This window comes from Gasterosteus aculeatus, chromosome Y, assembly GCF_964276395.1.
Source record: "Gasterosteus aculeatus chromosome Y, fGasAcu3.hap1.1, whole genome shotgun sequence".
Taxonomy (NCBI): domain Eukaryota; kingdom Metazoa; phylum Chordata; class Actinopteri; order Perciformes; family Gasterosteidae; genus Gasterosteus; species Gasterosteus aculeatus.
Window position 1 is genome coordinate 13,868,344 of NC_135709.1, and position 19,193 is coordinate 13,887,536.

Below are 19,193 nucleotides of genomic sequence, written 5' to 3' on the forward strand. Positions count from 1 at the left end.
ATACTCCTTCACACTCATGCCTGCATAGTAAGTCCCTTCTCATTACTGGTGTTCCTTTATGTGTGTCCCTGTATGTTGTGCACATGCGTTCAGGTGACCTCGTGTCCCGAGCCATGCACCACCTGCAGCCGCTGTACGCAAAGAACCACAACAACGGGACGCCGATCCACCAGAAGAGCAGTGTGATCCACTGGGCTCCCGAAGCGATCTACACGCTGTGTTACTTCATGCACTGCCCGCACATGGAATGGGAGAATCCCAATGTCGAGCAGTTAAAGGTCATCCTACGGAAAGAGAGGTGAGGAGCAAACATCTCAAAGAGCATAAGAGACGAGCAGTCAACATACTGAACGAGTCCCCCGACAAACACATCTTACTAAGGTCTGGAAAAGTCTCATCATTTTTCATTTTTCAGAAACTAATACAATAACATCACTGAGGACAAAAGCATTGGAGTGGAAAGCATTAATTCAACTGCACAAATTCTAATTTTCACAAACAGAATTTAATGCCGCAACAAAAATGATGGGAAAAGCTACACGTTTGTAATAGTTACAGTCAACATTTTTGTATTGAAACAAATCATAGAACATACTTGTGAAAATACTCTAATTTTTTGAAGATGAACCTACAGAGATTATTACCTTGAACTAGTAGTTTTCTTTGAGCGCTGTATAGTTTCAGTTTCAGACCAAAATTGAACTCACTTCCAATGACTGCTAATGTTACTCCTTATCTGTAGCCATGTCAGCGCAAACGGTAATGAATAAATGGGTTATATAGTGTTTTAGCATTAACTGTGGCTTCATCAACATTGATGGACGGGTTGTTGGCAGAGCTTACTATGTAACTGAATAATACTCTTTCACCATGGAACAGGAAAGTATCGCATGATGTGCACGTATTTATTCTATTTGGTGAAAAGAGAAAGTTGTCAGTTATAGTATCATTGTTTACATCCCATCAAATCTATTGATTCCATTAGACCCCTTCGCCTCATTTTGTTCTGCAGGAACCTCTGGCTTTAGGTGACCTGGGGAGCGGCAGAAAGGGGGCCGTTGGTCAGTGATGATAATCGCTGCCACCATAGGTGACTTTTACATGAATGACATACGGCCAAAGCAATGTTTCCATGGTGTAAAGTCCCCTGAGGCCTTGTCATGTCGTTTTTGGAGCCAATCCCAGTTTTCCACTACAAAGCCGTCCTCGCTTCTTCGATCTTTGGAGTTTCTACATATGAAACACTTTTTTTTTTCTGCTGGGTTTTACGAGCTGAAAAAGCACTCGTCATATCCCGCTGTAGGCCTGATATCTCGAGCCGTCTAGTGTTTCCTGCAGTCGGAGTCAGAGGCGGGAAACGGCACCGACAGCAGAGCCCGGGTCGTCCTCCTGTGGCGCTCCAGACTGCATCGCCCGCAGTGAAGCCAGCGATCTGCCAAAGCGTGTCCCCTGCTGGACGCCTGCTTTAGCTCTGATCACAATTTTGTAAAGGCAATCCAATTAACGCACCGTGCGTCTGTTTTATTCACATTTAAGCACATTGCCAGAGCCGCCGTTGGGGGAAAGCAGACCTTGGACTGCTTGTGAGCGAATGTGTCCCTTGACTCTGGATTAGGTGTGTGTGTGTGTGTGTGTGTGTGTGTGTGTGTGTGTGTGTGTGTGTCTGCGGGGACAATGACGCCACATGGTGCTGCAGGTCAAGCTGCTTTGAAGTTATCACAACAAAAGGGTTTGCATTTCTTAGTAGATCAAACAGATATCACAGGAGCCCAGTGTCATCTCAGAGTACCGTCGATGAGTAGCTAATTAATAACGAGCAGATACGAGCCTCGAGGCGTCCTTTGTAAAGTGATGTATTACACAGCAAATCCGTAGAACAGGACCAAGTGTCATCAAGTGGCAGGTCTGTCTCATAAAAAAACACATTCAAACAAACTGTATCAAAGGCGCTTATGAAATCAAACTGCTTTTTAATGCTACGATCCTGATTCTGTTTCATATTAAAGCGAGGTATGACATAAGAAAGATTTGTGTAAACTTAAACCTTTTCTCTATTAAAGTTATTTTTATTATTATTTGCACAATGTATTTGTGACAGCTCATTGTTTTACATAAGTGAAGAAAGTGTGTATTTATATCCATAACACTCAGTAACATGTAAACTTATCTTACGCTTGCATGGATACAGGAGACAGGAAGAGTGCAGTAGGTTTGAAAAATACGAAGAAATCCTTAGTTTACATTAAGCACAGAGAGAGCTGTCATAAATACTGTAAAATATGTTGTCGTGCAATAACCACACTCATCACCCATTATGTTTACAGAAAACACCATCATGGTCACCATTATGATGTCGTACAAAACACATTAAAAGCAGAGCTGCTGTCGCGGGGCAGTACATTTTATGGCATAAATTAATGAATATGCATCACACATATGTTGCAATTCAATGTGTGGAGTTTCATCGCTCATTACAGTTATGGGCTTCTTCAGTTTAACAAGCAGAGCTTAATACGGGGCTGATGATGTTAAGCTCTGCTTGTTGAGCTTTAGGTCTTTAGAATTGAGCAGTGTGTATAACGATCTTCATCGATACGCACTGCATAAATATCAGAATAAGGATTTTTGATAGATGGTCTGTGATCCATGATGATCTCGGTCCGGTTTTACACTTCCTCACATCAAACTGTCTCCCTGTGACTTTTACGCTGCGTCCTTTGATTTTATCTGCCACACACCGTTCGCCCCCGCCTCTGAAATAACATGCAAATTCTGCCTTAGATGGATTTTCCTTGAAGGTTTACTCTGCACATTCAAAGTACTGAGCGTGACGTGAAGTCCAGTCTCTCGTGGCCAGAAACGTGTACCTCTATCTCTCCCTGCAGGCCGTTCATAGTGCTGCCACCGCTGATGGAGTGGGTGCGCGTGGCCGTGGCTCACACAGAACACAGACGCAGCTTCTCCGTTGACAGCGACGATGTTCGGCAGGCTGCCCGACTGTTGCTTCCCGGAGTGGACTGCGAGCCCCGTCAGCTGCGGTACGGCTGTGCGCCTATGCGGCCCCCGAGCCTCTTTATTTTGCACGTGTAAAAAATGTAAAATTAGAATTAAACCTATAAGATATTCAAGGGAAGCATGTGATGAAAACAGTACACTTGCATTGTGAACCACTTTTGCTTTGTTTTGCTTTTCAGAACGGATGACTGCTTCTGGGCCTCAAGAAAACTGGACGCTGCCTCTACTGAAGCGAAGTTCCTGCAGGACCTGGGCTTCCGTATGCTCAACTGTGGTCGCACAGACCTGGTGAAGCAGGCGGTCAACCTGCTGGGGCCTGACGGTATCAACAGCATGAGTGAGCAGGTTAGAGTCACAGTCAACATGTTCAATAATGCATGCAAACACAGAAGCACACACACACACATACTTTGCTTGCATGGCTCCTTCACCTTTAAGCTCCCTGCAGCCTTTTGGGCAGAAAGGCAGCTATAAATACAACTATACAACACATATTCTGAAACTATATTCTGAAATGTTTCCTAAAGCCTTCCTGCCAAGGTGCTCTGCATCACATCTTTTTCAATGGAAATCAACATTGAGTTTTAAACTGATCAAAGCAAAAACTTTAGTTTAGTGTACTTTTCTGTCCCACAAGCGTCTCCGGTGGCCAAGAGGGGGGCATTGATTCATGCGGCATCGTTTAAAAAGATCGATAGCAGAATATTGCTCAAGGAGCCGGGAGGAAGGCTGTCAAGGATACAAGTTTAGAGTAAAAGTTCGGCCTTGCTTTGTAAAAAGTAAATGGCGCTAAACTAACGTTCAGGCCTCCGCAACGTGCGTCAGCCACAAACAAACTGGTCCATTGTGTGATTTAATGAACACATCTTACAGTTGGCCAAGCCCCAATGGGCCTCTGGGCTTGTGAGTCACCACAACCACCAAAGATCCTTCGGCGTGGAACCGTGACTGGACAGCAGAGTGCGAGTGAGCGAGCGCCTGATTCTCCTCAAGGGAGAGGCCAAAAAGTCAAACGCGGGGAGGCTGCTGCAATTTCGGCTGGCGATCAAATGGAAGGTGTGTGTGTAACTCGTAGTGGAATGATGCGAGTGCTCTTTGTGTGTCCCTGCCTGTGCAGGGGATGACCCCGCTGATGTACGCTTGTGTCCGTGGGGACGAGGCCATAGTGCAGATGCTGCTGGATGCCGGAGCAGATATAAACAGCGAGGTAAAGTGCCGATGACGCAGTGCGGGATGGAGTACACTTCTATCAAGTGCATCCAAACGTTTGACTGGTACTGTGTGTGTGTGTGTGTGTGTGTGTGTGTGTGTGTGTGTGTTAAGCCGTCACCATCCCGGGCCTTCGTCAGGCACCTCAGCAACAACCACTGGTCCCATCAGCCGTCGTGCCTGAACTGATTTGCAGCCCACTGCATTCACGACCTCTTGCCAAAGCACAAAGCACCCAGTCAACTTGAGTAGAAAAATACCCATCGGTTCATCTTTATTCATGCAGTCTTGAACCCAGTTGGAATTTGAACAGCTGAAGATAAATGTTGCTTGGCTTGGATGTTTCTTTCCACAGCTCGGGAGCCTTGGGGGGAATCCATGCTCTTTAAATACTCCTAGAGCCACTAGGTATCACTTTATAATGCCGCCTGCCATTGACACTTTAATTCTGTTCTGTGAATTAGGTACCAATAAAATAATTACTACTTCCTACTGGTACTTAAATGTAGATGAAAACCTAACTATGGAGCTAGAGACTAAATTGTCCATTTTAAAGGAGGAATAATTATTCTATTTTTGTAAGCACTGGGTTCAGCAGTGCTAAAAACCTAAGTTCAGGGAAAACACTGTTAACAGCAAGTAATAATGGTGAGTCGAATACGGTAATTCAACTAAATCTGCATATGAGATCCCAGTTCTTTATCGTTTCATGTGCATGTCTCTCTCCTTGTGTGTTGTTCACGTGTCCCATGTATGTTTTGCTTACATTTGGCTCCCAGTTACTCAGTGCAACCTGACCAGAGAGAAGAGCCTCAGAGAGGTCGGTGGGTCAGAGAGACCCACTGCGAAGATCACAGTGAAACCATTAGGACGAGGCCTAACTTGCAGGATCAATCCATCCTGTTCATTAGGAGGCCAGCAAACTGACACGGTGTCCTCTGCAGCCTCCAGGGTTCCCAGTTAATTACTCTGATTGGTCCTGTAGAGCTTTCCAACCCCCCTCCACCCCCTCCCCCCCTCTCTCCCTAAACTGCTTGTCTTGTGCTCCGTAGACCGTGCAGTGGTTTTAATGGCGTCATATCTCCATTCCTCATCCTTCTCACTCCCACCTACCTGTGTCCCTTCCCCAGGTGCCAAGCTCAGTGCACAAGCACCCCTCAGTCTTTCCCGAAATGCGGCAGGCGACGCCCCTCACTTTCGCTGTGTTGCACGGACACATGCCTGTGGTGCAGGTAGTGACATCCTTTCTCACCTGTGACTCTGTCATCGTGCTTCAGCTCGTGGTTGGTCTTGGTTGCCATTTTTGTCATCAAAGCTTTTTGGTGGTGGTGATGATGATGATGATGATGATTATGGTTCTCCAATACAAGTTTCATCTTCTGTTTTCTTTTTTATTTGATTTTGTTTGTGTTGTGAACCAATTGATCTATTTTATTTTAATAGAGGATATTTATCCAGTCAACCTTTGGATCCTGCCAATTTCCATTTTTGAGACAATGGATCAGACTGCATTTAGCAAGTGGAAACAAAGCAGTCTAATGGTTATCGAACTCATTTAACAAATTCTGTTTGTCCTCCAAATGATCTCTCCATTGGATTTATATATATATAATATATATTTGCATTATATTCTAATAGTGTTTAATTAACCTGAAACTCCAATATCATCTCTAAAGGACAGCAGCTAAAATAAATAAGTTAAAAAGATTACATTCATTCAAGCAAAATTGTGTTAAAAATGTAATACTTTCACACTCAAAATACCAATATTTATTTATATGCAAGGCATTTATCATTGTATTAGATGGCAATTTGTATCGAGATTTAGGAACTTGTTTAAATTATACACAAAATACAAACTCCCCAGATAGATCTGCAGCACAATTTATAAATGACCTTCACATTGTGTAAGAGCAGGGTTATGTTCTTCAAATCATTTTTTTATGTAAAATGAGCCACTAATTACATTTAGAATATAATAAAGAAATAATTTAATAGTAAAACCTGATTCATGAGACTATTTAGCCATCTATCAAATATAGTTATTAATTCCGCATTGGCATTAAAATGTCAGCAAACATTAAAAGAGCAACGTGAACTTTTGCTGACGCCTTCTTGTCTAAGATTGGATGAAACGATTACTGCTCCCATGGATGTACAGTTATTAATATGAAGTGGGAGTAGGAGATGTAATTTTAGCTTACATGTAGCCCCAACATGAACATTTGATTAGATTCTGAAGAGCAGCAGATTTGCCAAAGTACAAGTCGGCTGGCAGGAAATATTCACTATTCCCTCTACAGTTTTGCATGAAACAGTCAGCGGATGAGAGAAGCGAGAATTGCTTCAGATCATTCTCATTAGCCAACCGAATCGTCCTCTTCTCCTCACCCTCCTCTCTCCGTCTACCTCCTCGGCTTTGCACCCCCCAACCATGTCCCCATCCAACCTCTGCAGCTGCTGCTGGATGCCAAAGCCAACGTGGAGGGATCCCTGCAGGACGGCATGGAGAACTACACAGAGACCCCGTTGCAACTGGCTGCTGCTGCAGGTACGGAGACCCTGGCGGGACGCTCATCCTCCGCGTGCTGAGTGACTAACTGCATCATAGCGAGCTCACAACACCAGCTGGCTGTCTATAAAAACACCTGACTGTCAGCGGGACGCCAGGCTGAGCTATGACTTCAGAGGCACATTCATCCTGGGGTCGGGGAGGGGGCTGAAAAAAGGAAGACGCACAGCGGCACGCATACAGAATAATGATTATGTTCATCCACCCTCGTTTTTTTTCTTTTTTTTTCTGGTTGCAATAGTTGAACTGTGTGCGTATAAGCTCAATTTTTCTCTCCCTGCACAGGTAACTTTGAAATAGTGAGTTTGCTGCTGGAGCGGGGGGCCGACCCCATGGTGGGAACCATGTACCGCAATGGCATCTCCACAGCGCCGCAGGAAGACATGAACTCCTACAGCCTGGTAGCAGCTCATGGACACAGGTGCGTAACACACGTTCACGTTCAACGCACTCCTGAGTGAATAAAAAGAGCATCGCAAAGTACGTTTGTTCATATTGTGTATTCAGAATACGATGTTTTTCACAACAAAGCGTGTCCATGAAATTGAGACTTCATTTGTTGGATTGGTTTGTTAGAAATGACCAAACTCTGTGTTTTCTTACACAATGAGTTTTGTTTTGCTGTTGTTCCTCCTCACAAAAACACCAGGACCATACGGAATAAATTAAAACAACGACTTCAAATAAAAATACATTTTCAAAGTATCGAATATAGTAGTAGTATAGTATAGTTTCAAAGTGTCAATTATATTGTGGAATCATTTGTGCCATCTTTGTGCCAAGACTATAAAGGTCCACCAGAATAATGTATCGCTATGTATAGAACATTTTTGGATCTGCTTTATTTATAGAGGTCTGACTAGCCTTTGTTGTAAATGTGTAAAATAGTACAAATACACCTGTCTGCTTTTTAATGATATTCGTCTGGAGTCTCGTGCAATAAAACCAAATTGATCTACATGAATAGAGCCTGTAGAGTCCAATGACATGACAGTTATCTTTTGTTTTGTGCTTTTGTTTAGGAACGTGTTTCGTAAGTTGCTGTCCCACACCGAGAAGGGGAAGGGCGACGTCTTATCCCTGGAAGAGATTCTGGCGGAGGGTTCGGAGCTGGAAGGCAGAAGTCCATCTCAGATCGACCAGATCCGAACTGGGAAAGCCAAACTTAAAGCCCTAAAAGAAGCCATGTACCACAGCGCAGAACATGGGCACGTGGACATCACCATAGATATACGCAGCCTGGGTAAGCCGCTGTTCAAACTACTTGTATCCTAGAACACGTCAACACACGTGTACAGCTTCTGTGTCTGTGTGTCTTCGACATGCTCCGTGTGTATTTGCATTGATTTCTTAGGCGTTCCTTGGACTTTGCACACTTGGATGGAGTCCCTGCGCACGTGTTTCCATCAGCAACGCCGACCTCTGATCCAGGGTCTCCTCAAAGAGTTCAGCTGCATAGATGAAGAGGAGTACACCGAGGAGCTCATCACACATGGTCTGCCTCTCATGTTCCAGATCCTCAGAGCCAGCAAGGTATTTCACTGTTTGCATTTTCTCTCTCCTACTGCACATATATCTGCTTTGTTTGCTTGGGATTGTCATCAAGCAGTGGGGTCATCAGCTCCACAGAGGCCGGCGGAGCCCCTGAGACCTTCTCGATAGCGACAACTTGAGATGATGATGATGATTAATGGCATGGCTCCTCGTTCCTGTCTGTTCCCGGTCATTCGATCAGGGCCCCGTCACATTACTTGAGCTCGTACTCCGCATGGTGGGCCGCACGAGTCCTAAAACAGCACATCATCCCGTCTGTCACCTCTGTTTGCTTTTGTCTACTTTGCATTTGGCACAGTGCATCCCTGCCATCCCACGATGAGCTGCGCTGTCACTTCTGATATAAGAAAAATATACTGCAATGTGTGCACACACACACATATAAACAAAACACACAAGCATGCAGAGACTCGCATGGGTGTGCGATCCCATATTGACAGCATGCCTTCCTCCCTCTCCCAAACACTGATACACTTAGGACACTCTAGCCTTAAGTGGATTGTTGTGGTGTCAGCCCATGTCTTTGTATTGGATGGTGTGCTCTACACATCAAGGTAAAGGCCCATTTATCTCTCGATGGGCTTCTGCTGCCCGAGTCCACTGAACCCCTCCGTTCAATCATTTAGTTAAATTACTTTCTGTTCAATTCAGTTTAGTTCAGATTGATCCAGTGAAATAACTCAACCTTCCACTCTGGTTCATTCTCATTCCATTTTCTTCCTCCGTACATCCACCCGTCCGCCTACCTACCTAACTATTGACCTTCACTCCCTACCGACATTCCTTACTTATACTTTCCCTTGTGAGATAATACGGAGGGGAATCCCTGGTGGAATAGGCGTCCGTCGATAGCTGATTGTCAGCGGCGTCCCTGAGCAACCAGCTTGGTGTTCCACATTGGTCTTCCAGTGTCGCTCACCCCTGTGACGCACATTCACAAGAGAAGTCATTTGTAAAGGGAAGAAGGAAAGACTCTCCTGTTTTTCCCTTTCACACGTCACACACCTCCAGTAGCTCCGGTGCCCACGATCCCTCTTAGGAACCCTGAGAAGAAAACCGGCTGATGTTCACCTGGATCCCTGTCAAAGGTGTGAAAAAAGCTGCAAATGTGTGGTTTCTCAGAAGCTCCGCCTGAAAGTGAAAGCCGAGTGTGAAACAAGGCTGCAGAAGTTCGGACCTCTCTCACTGTGCTGGTAATTGTGTTGGGGATGTCTGTGTAGGAGAGGAGCACTAAAGGAACTACTTGTGTTCTTGCGTAACATGAACTCCTGTGTGTTGGCCCAGCATCGCATGCACAAGCAGCTCTCCTCACGCTCTGATGGTTGGTTTTTCTGTCTGTGTTTTGTCAGAATGAGGTAATCAGCCAGCAGCTGTCTGCAATCTTCACCCAGTGCTACAGCCCTTACCCGATCCCCAAACTGGCGGAGATCAAGAGGAAGCAGTCGTCCCGCCTGGGTGAGATTGAGAAATCTGCGTTGTTTATGTAAAAGCAGAGCATTAATGCTGCACGACAGCACTACATTTTATTTTTTTATTTTATTTTGAGTCGGCTCTTACTAGTAAATGCATGGTGCATGAAAATGGAAAAGTGCACCAGACGCCATCTAGTGTTCAGGGACTGGGATGGACATTTTCAAGTTATTTTGAAACAATAGCTCAAGTTCATGTGTTTATTATTATTCATTTTAATGATTAATAATTATTCATCTTTTTTCAGATCCTCTCTTCCTGAATAATAAAGACATGTCGGACGTGACATTTCTGGTGGAAGGGAAACCTTATTATGCCCACAAAGTCCTGCTCTTCACAGCTTCCAGCAGGTACGCTCACTTAACCACTGACTTCTAAGAACCGGAGTAGAGGAAATATGCATGTTCAGTATTCTGAACTCCAGATTCTGCTGTTGCGGTAAATGGAGACTCTATTGTAACACTATCTGTCTCTCATTTTAATGTCAAAAGATGTGTGAATGGATACAGAAATGACTAAGCACTTGAAATGCTGTGTTGCTGTCAGAGACATTTGTTTCTGCTTCGACAGACGTCTATTTCACTCTCACGTCGAATCACATCAATGATAACCAATCAGTCTTGTCTTAAAGGGACAGAAGATAAATGACTCATCATTCAATTGTGTTGTTGACGATATGTACCCAGAGATAAACACAAAATAACTCATTTAAAAATTGCTTTACAGTATATGAAGGTTTATTGCTCTATTCACAAATGATAATCCTTCCTCTTTCTGGCTTTCCCTCATTCAAGGTTTAAATCTCTTCTAACAAACAGACCTTGCGGTGAAAACACCTGCATTGAGATAAGCAATGTCAAATATCACATCTTTCAGGTAATGCAATTATTGTAAACAAGGGGCACTTTTAAATTGTGCTTAAGCCGCACAGTGATGCTCTTACTTGCATGTGTTTGTACAGAAGTCATCCTGAAATGGAAGCTGACATGTGTTTGCTCCTCACAGCTGGTGATGCAATACCTCTACTTTGGAGGGACGGACACTCTGCACATCAGGAACACTGACATTATGGAGGTTAGGTCCCCATCACAGACATTTCCATTCACACAGAAGTCTTTACACTACAAAGCAATAATCTAGAAACTACAGGTCACCCATTTGTGTTGCACTCTTGATTTTCACGATCTAATACTAAACTTGATGCTAAACTTGCTTCTGTGTTAATTGTTGTGGTTTTTTTTTTGCAGCTTCTGTCCGCGGCCAAGTTCTTCCAGCTGGAGTCGCTGCAGAGGCACTGTGAGATAATCTGCACCAAGAACATTAACGCAGAAACTTGTGTCGAGATCTACAATCAAACCAAGGTGCAAAACGAGATCATGCAGAATACAACCACACTAATTGTACTTCAGGAATATAAAAGGATGTTTAGGATAGAACATTTTCACTCAAGGATCTACTGTTGCACATCAAGTGTAGCCTAGACATTTCATCTGTCTCTTAAATACTCTTCTTTTTCACAGTTTCTTGGCGCACCAGACTTGGCTTCCTATATCGAGAGCTACTTCCTGAAGAACATGTTAGTATTGATCGAGTTGGAGCCATTCAAACAGTTGCTCTATGACACGCCGGCAGAAAGCCCCGCCTCTGAAATCCTGCAGGACCTGGAGAAAACCTTGGCCATCCGCATCCAGTCCATCCACCTGTCCTCCTCCAAGGGGTCCATCGTCTGATCTGTCGACCTTTCTCAACACAAGGGACAGACAATATTTACTAGCGTATCAGGGAACATGACACTGTATTGAGGATGAGGGAGAGAAACGAGACTTGTGGACGGACCAGTTGCAATCTTTACCTCTGTGAAGCTCATCGGTTGCTACTAGGCTTCTTACTGTCTTAGCAAAGAAGGTCTGTCTGTCTCGCGTTGTTGGTACTTGTCAGTTATGTGTTACAGTAACATACAATGACTGGAATAAGGTAGTGGTATCATGCCACAATTTGCCAATTCCATCAAATCACTGCTTTCTCAGCCAAGTAGTACAGCCTGCGCGTCACATGTCGAAGTGAATGGATCAGGTGGGACCAGTTAAAACCAACTGAAACCGTCCAAGCGTCTTGATAGATTGACATAATGTGCTGAGACTGAGAACAACCTCAGTGTCGTGTCATAAAAGCCATCGGTGCATCCGTGTCGGGGTGAAACGCTGCTTCATGCTGTGGTTATTTGCTTAATCATGTGGCCGTGTACGGAGTAATTAATTTGTGTGTGTGTGTCACTGCATTATCGAAGCTGACTACTCTTTAAAGCCAAACGAGACAAGCAAGTGACAATACCTCTAATGTGACGGATGCAGAAGGGGGATGTTCACCGCGTGACTTTGGGCAACTGGGTGGGAAAGAGGACCCCCCCCCACTACATGGTGTAAATATTGTTCATAAGAAACAGAGCTATTGATAATGTAAGTTAATGTACAGTATATATACCCACGGATGTTTTTCTCATGTGTCTTACTGTTGGATATTGCTGTAAAAACAAGAGGCTCATCTTTTAACTATTGATGTTTAATTGTTGCATGTCAGAAGAATGACTGTATGTTTGTGTTTTGTGCTTTCACACTTATATGACTGTATGTTTAGTGAGGATATTTTTGTTATTGGCATGGGTCACTAAATTTGTAACAGTCAAATGGTTTGTCGTCATTTCCTGCGTGAAAGACATGTTCATTTTAGTGCCGAGGTAGTGACATTATCTTGTCAGCAGGTTCCCTGGGGATTGTGAAATCACATTACTTGTGTATGTGTGACTTAAAATATCTTTCCTCTATAAAGATGAATATAAAGAATACTATGAATCCGCTCATAGATTCTTTGAATGCCGTCTCTGACTCAAAAACGGCAACACATTTATTATTCATTTTCAAATGCATGTGAACCACAACGACTTCCATTTTCAGATGCACAATTCTTTAATACCTTATAATGTCAAATTAAAAACCAAATCTAAATCACCCCTTATTTCACTTACTCACAACTCCCTTTATAAAATAAAGTATACATGTAATATATGTTTGAGTTTTGGAGGTATAATTGACAGAAACTAAATATTGTGTATCTCTAAATAGGAAGGAAAGCAACACAACAGTTTGAACAGAGATGTTGTGCCGTACGCAGGATTAGCAGGTGTTCAATGTGCTCAACTGCTCTCCCAAGCATGCTGGCTGGGAATGTCACATAAAAAGAAAACATAAAGGTAATAATGAAATTAATTTCAACAATGTAGGTGCCAAGAGTTTCTATAAACAAATTAACGGTAAATATATATCTTAATAAATTAATTAATTAGATCTCACACATTATTAAATTATTGATATTCATTTCAATCATGAACAAATTCTTGTGTACTGTTTATGGCGTGTTAGAAAACACCTTATTACATTCAGTTAGTGGGCTTTTCACTCATATTTTAAAGTGCCTGTCATTTCACTGTCTGGCAGATCCTGTGAGCCGTAGCTTATATTTCATACAGTTCAAAGAGGTTTTGCAGGTGTGTCGGAAAGAGTTGGAGGTTCAGAGGGGTCGACACAGTCAGAGAGAGAGAGACAGACAGACAGACGAGTGTAAAGAAAAGAAACACGTAAAGAGAAGTAGAAAGGGAGATCCAAAGCTGTGCACGGATAACAGATGAGCCCTTGTTCTCCAAACTCCTGGTTCTGGCAAAGCGTCCCTCAGTAACGCTGTTCTCAATGAGAGGCTGATCTGCTTATGCCGACATGCACTGTGTAACGATTTAAAATAGGTCATATTTTAATGTTTTATTTTTGGGAGATTCATTTGTAGCTTGATAGTATTTTAGGCCCCAGGCTTTTGTGTCAGCTCGCTAAAGTGAAATCCAATTGCCAAACATGATACTGATTTCAATTGAGAAAAGGAAAATGATAAACTCCCATAATCACTGGAAGTGAACAATCCATCTAGACAGGCTTTTTAAAGTTTTGTTTTTTAACATTCCCAGATATTCCTAACATGCCCTGTAATGTTGCACTGGAGCTTTCTCTCTGTCGGTGTGTTTGGCATTAGGCAGAGACATTAGAATAGCAAGGGACGGGTTGACAGCGGTTGTTAAGGAGTCACCATGGTTACTAGCGCCCGGGAACAATGTTGAGCCGAGAATGCTCTGCTCTGTAAGAACGTAGAGGAATCCTGAGATCCACATGTATTTACAGGCTCACACTCTGGCACAATTCACACACACACTCAAACTGCCGTCAACCAAAAGGATCTCCTCCTGAATGTGTTGTCATGAGATTCTCTCAACTCAGCCCCCAGCGCGAGCCCCCTTTTTTTTTTCTCCCCTTGTTGTCATGCACAGGCGCTCTCTCTCTCTTTGGCACAGAGTAGGCTGGCAGCACAAGAGCCATGTGTTTTAGCGCCACGCTTTGAAGGGCTCAAAGAAAAACAACTTTTCCAAATTGCAAAACGTCCTGCGAAGGGAGAGAGAGAGAGAGAGAGAGAGAGAGAGAGAGAGAGAGAGAGAGAGAGAGAGAGAGAGAGAGAGAGAGAGAGAGAGAGAGAGAGAGAGAGAGAGAGAGAGAGAGAGAGGAGTTTGGGTCAGAGGGGGAGAGATGGGGAGCAGAAGAAGAAGCTGCAGACAAAAACAAGCTGTCCTCTATCTGGTGAGGTAATCTCATTTGTTGAAGGATACCTCAAGCTGGCAATACTCGATACAAGAGATTCAACAACAGGTGAGTACTGAGAGAGCGTCATGGGAAAATAGGAGGGAGGAAAAAAGTGTCCTCTTTGCTCAGGCGGACTAAATGAGGGGGCTATTCTTGACAGCCTGATGGCCCATTTTCTGTTAGCTCGATGCACTTTGCATTGATTTCTTTTCCTGGTCTCCTAAGTTGAAGTACTCGGATTGTCACTTTCGCACTGAAAATCAACTCATCGTGTCATGTTGACGAGCACAGCATTGCCGAAACATGTTGAATACAGATCACAAGACGTAATTTAATTCATACAGCTTTTACAATTTATTTTCCTTTCCCAGAGGCCGTATTCCTCCCTGGCGTTTGCCCATTCCCACCATCAAAGTTCACCCCCAGCTGTGTCAGTGATGCAGTGCGACGAGCTCTCAGCCAGAGAGGAGTTCACCTACAGCCACATGCCCACTCTGGAGAGGGGCGGCGGGACGCTGGGGAGACGGGGAGAGAGGGGAGGGGAGAGAACGCCAGGGGAGCGCTATAGGCCCGAGCGGGACAGCTCCACGGTGGACGTGAGGGCCAGTGACCTGCAGCTGTCCCAGCCGGAGCCTCTAAAGCACCCCTGCTTCAGTTACAGGGCCTGGCTCTACAGTGTCCTCATAGGGGTGAGAGGACAGACAGCCGGGGAGGGAAGCAAAGGAGGCACATCACATGGCGTTGCTATTGAGTCCATAACACGCAAATTTTGAAGGGTTGGGGTCATTTTTTTCAGTGTCCCAGTCTAGAAAATTTTGAGTGGCATGGTGACAAAACGTCTTGTTTTGTGCCTCCACATTCAGATGAGCGGATACAACGTCATGCCTTGCAATGTGAAAGCTCTAATAGAATGCATTGATCTGAGGAAAAAATGAATTAATTCCAAACATTATTAAAGTGGATGTGGAGGGATGTGATGCAGTTTATTGTGTGTATTGTGTCATAACATTGTGTTACCTGTTGAGTTTCTGTATTTGCATGCACGTGTGTGTGTGTGTGTGTGTGTGTGTGTGTGTGTGTGTGTGTGTGTGTGTGTCCTCAGGGCAGTCTGCTCATCACATCTGGTTTCTCTCTGTACCTGGGAAATGTGTTTCCTGTTGCCATGGACTACCTACGATGTGCTGCAGGCTCTGTAAGTGACCGTCGCGCAAATGCAATCACCGTCACGTGAACACTGGCTTCACCGTGATGTTTGAGATTCACATGTTGCAGTGAGTAAACAATAAAGGCAACACAACCGTTGTGTGTTTTAATGGATTGATAATTGAACTTCAAGTCTTCTTTCTCTTTTTTCTTTTTTGTTCCTATCGGATTTCCAGGTGGTCTATGTGTGAACATTTGCAGTGACGACCACATGCCTGGTTTGGTTTGGATGTAAACTGGTGGTGAACCCTTCTGCTGTCAATATAAATGCAATCAATTAAATATAAACTACCACTCCTAAGTTATCCTTCAAAGTAAAGCGTTTTTGTGTGTCTTTGTCTGTTCGCAGATCAACTTCAACCTCATCCTGATGCCTTTGCTGGAGGTGTTGATGTCCAGTACCGTCATCCTGTCAGCCCGCTCTGCAGAGGACTGCTGCTGCCACAGGAAGGTGTGTGTGAGTGTGCGTGTGTTTGTGAGTGATTGATTGATTGCTTTTGAGCCCTCATCCGATGTGTCTCCTCGTTTGCGCTCCGTGTCTTTCACTCTTGTACCCGAACTCCTCCGGTGACGTACGACAGATCGGTGGCTGTAGCCGACGCGACTCCTAAAAGCCTATCCTGTGAGTACACCTCAGTTTTGTTGCACATGGTGCTTCTCACATGGCCAATGCTTAAGCATCACTGGGGAATGTGTCTTACAGGTAATAGAAGTAATCGTTTGCATTTCTGCTGTATTTGGAGGAATTATTGCTCTCAACATGGACGCTTTGCTACCCGGCCCCTACTTGTCCATCACATTTTTCTGGATGCTTGTTGCTGTGAGTTTTTTTTACTAAAATGTAAACTAATACTGAGATCCATACGTGGCCTTATAACATGACTTTGTATCTCATTTTAAATCCTTTGCAGTGTTTTCTGAGTGCTATTGCGAGTTAATGTTGTGTCAGAATACCCCAAAAGATGTCTGGTGAGTACAAGGCCAAACTGCGCTTGATTCTTGTGTGACCAAATGGACACTTAAAATACTTTGGGAATAGTATCCAGACGTGACAACGCCACTCTCTTTGGAGGGGAGAGACCCTGAATTCAATTATCTTACTGGCCAAAAACCCCAAACGAGGTAGATCATAGACAGACAGAGGCTCCTGCGTGTACAGTGCAATATCACTTTTATTTAAACAATAACTTTATAAAACCACTGAGCCTCCCGCTCTATGCTGAGGCTCCCAGGTCCTAAGGTCCCACCCTCACACTTGTGATGGATGGATGTGAATCTATCTGGAGCTGTGTGTGTTTGCAAAATGTGGATCCCTTGAGCTCAGGAAGTCTCAAATGATATCTTGATGCATGTTGATGAGAATGCTCTGTTTTGTTTGCTTTTATCTCATTTATTTTTGAAGCACTTTGTGACTTTCTGTTCTCAAAAGGTGGGAAATGAAGAAAGCTACTTGATTATATGTAAAGAAAGTTGAATAAGAATGGGTGTCTTCTGAGGAAGGAGCATGTTTATCATCACTAACAACATTTCTAGTCTATCTTATTGTTTCTTCCGGGTCTACAAAAGTTTTCTTTCTCCCCTTCGTGTCTCTCAGGTGGAGGTGTTGATTGCCATCAGCAGTGTGACGTCACCACTGCTCTTTTCGGCCTCCGGCTTCCTTTCTTCCACTGTCATCAACTTTATTGATATTTTCTTGCACGACGTGCCCACGGCAAGGTGAGGTTAATGAAGTAAAAACAAATCACCAGTTTGCAGTGGGCACCAAGTATCCAGCCTTCAGCTCCTTTTGCAAGATAAAGCTCACGAGTCGATACGGTGAATCTCATTCAGAGTTATTTTATAAGTCTGTGTGTTTGCGTGCGGCACAGCAATCCTACGACATCCTGCTAGTGATTCTGATGGTGCTGCTGCTGTTGCAGGCGATTCTAACTGCAGCCACTGTGGTGCACTGTGCCTCCTACAAGAGTCAGCTCTGCATGGGGGCTCCAGAGTACCATGACCGCATGCAAAGCCCGGCCCATTACTACGACGTACGGCAGGTAAAGCAGGGGTTGTGGACACAAACCTTCAACAATAGGCGTCTGTGTTTGTACATTATGTTGCAGGTGTTTTTTCACCAGCTCTAAGGTCAAGTAAAGGACATTTAAATATGAGCACATAATGAGCTAGAAGCATATTTATAAAACACATTGTGCTGCTCATCCTTCACGCATCATTTAACTCAAATTTCTTCTCTCTCTTTCCCGCTCTGCAGCGAGCAGCCGGCGGGACGCTGCAGGATTCCGACAAGTACCAAGCCTGGAAGGCAGTTGTGGTGCAAATGGCCCAGTGAACAGCGCCACAGTACACAGAGAAGTTTGAGTACAAATGGAACACAGTGGAAGAAATTCGAGGCAATAACAATGTGTCCGGAGATTTAGAGAGAGAGATAAGAGAAAAGAAAGAAGGAAATAAGGAACAGTTTTTGAGATGATTATATTTGTATTAAAATGGTAATGCTTTGAACATTTTAGACGTTTTGACATAGTTTGCTTTTTATATGTTTGCCTGCTTACTGTAGTGAGTTATTATGTGACCTGGACATTGAAACGTTTCCTGTAGTTTTCACATTGATACTCCCTGGCCTTAACAAATCGTTTTGTGATGTATGAAAATGCCTGGAATCTCTCTTTACAGTAAATACATTCAACATCAGTTATTTGGTATCGATGGGAGGCTGCTATTTCATCGTGATATCGGATGACATACAAATGCACCAATGACACAGTGATTTTATTTCTTGCTGATTCCCTTTTCAAATACTGACTTATCTTTGCTCTCTCTTGTGAGTGATATCTCTTTGTGTTGTTATGCGCAGTGGTGTGCATGCAACAGCCTATTAGATCAGGTAAATGTGATATTATTAAGTATTATTAGCGTGTATGATGTTTAATGTTGCTTAATTGCACCCTTATATGTTCAGCTTTGCCTCAGAGGGCCACGGTGACACATCGAGGAACACACTAAAACATGCATGAATGTGAATAAACACAATTTATAGCCAGTTTCGATTTGCCAAAATGTCAAAGACTCCTTAGTGGCTACTTTTTGATACCTATGACACCAAACCAAATGAAGCCTAAAAGGTTTTTAGGCTTCATTTGTGTAGGTTTTTAGGCTTCACCGCTTTTGTGTAGAGCACTGAGTATATTTCTGATTATTTGAGGGAGGGAGGGAGCGAGCGAGCGAGAGAGTGAGACACCGTCTATATTTGGAAAGCAGACGTAGTGAGGTGCGGCTTCCCCAACCGGCAGAAACCGGCTGGCGGAAGATGGAGAACTGACCTGTGGCTGCGCTCACGATGCTGCCGGAGACACCAAGCCAACGTACCCTGCTAGAAGCGTCCCCGTTACGCATGACGTAGTGCCAAATTCATGCATTGCGCTTCCACGCACACCAGGGCTCCTCCACTCTCGGTTGCAGAAGGGTCTACTTTATTTCAAACTTGAGGTTGTACC

At 43.9% G+C, this 19,193-nt stretch overlaps 1 protein-coding gene and 1 pseudogene across 2 annotated transcripts in view; both read left to right on the forward strand.

The window, feature by feature from the left end:
- The window catches only part of LOC120812296 (ankyrin repeat- and BTB/POZ domain-containing protein 3-A-like), a 63,172-nt gene extending 50,493 nt beyond the window's left edge, over positions 1 to 12,679 (forward strand). Inside the window, exons 3-17 of the mRNA XM_040168126.2 lie at positions 94 to 298; positions 2,886 to 3,038; positions 3,195 to 3,360; positions 4,133 to 4,222; positions 5,355 to 5,456; positions 6,682 to 6,775; positions 7,082 to 7,217; positions 7,819 to 8,039; positions 8,151 to 8,329; positions 9,700 to 9,805; positions 10,068 to 10,170; positions 10,615 to 10,696; positions 10,826 to 10,894; positions 11,068 to 11,181; positions 11,341 to 12,679. Of these exons, the coding sequence (XP_040024060.2) occupies positions 94 to 298; positions 2,886 to 3,038; positions 3,195 to 3,360; positions 4,133 to 4,222; positions 5,355 to 5,456; positions 6,682 to 6,775; positions 7,082 to 7,217; positions 7,819 to 8,039; positions 8,151 to 8,329; positions 9,700 to 9,805; positions 10,068 to 10,170; positions 10,615 to 10,696; positions 10,826 to 10,894; positions 11,068 to 11,181; positions 11,341 to 11,550 (2,030 nt within the window). The 3' untranslated portion in view covers positions 11,551 to 12,679. The remainder of the gene's footprint in view (positions 1 to 93; positions 299 to 2,885; positions 3,039 to 3,194; positions 3,361 to 4,132; positions 4,223 to 5,354; positions 5,457 to 6,681; positions 6,776 to 7,081; positions 7,218 to 7,818; positions 8,040 to 8,150; positions 8,330 to 9,699; positions 9,806 to 10,067; positions 10,171 to 10,614; positions 10,697 to 10,825; positions 10,895 to 11,067; positions 11,182 to 11,340) is intronic.
- Positions 12,680 to 14,417: 1,738 nt separating this feature from the next.
- LOC120812300 (membrane protein MLC1-like) lies at positions 14,418 to 17,678 on the forward strand (annotated as a pseudogene). The gene is made up of 8 exons (XR_013455251.1): positions 14,418 to 14,559; positions 14,865 to 15,182; positions 15,596 to 15,685; positions 16,046 to 16,171; positions 16,292 to 16,516; positions 16,608 to 16,665; positions 17,291 to 17,412; positions 17,565 to 17,678. The product of XR_013455251.1 is annotated as a membrane protein MLC1-like (transcript).
- Positions 17,679 to 19,193: the final 1,515 nt, after the last annotated feature.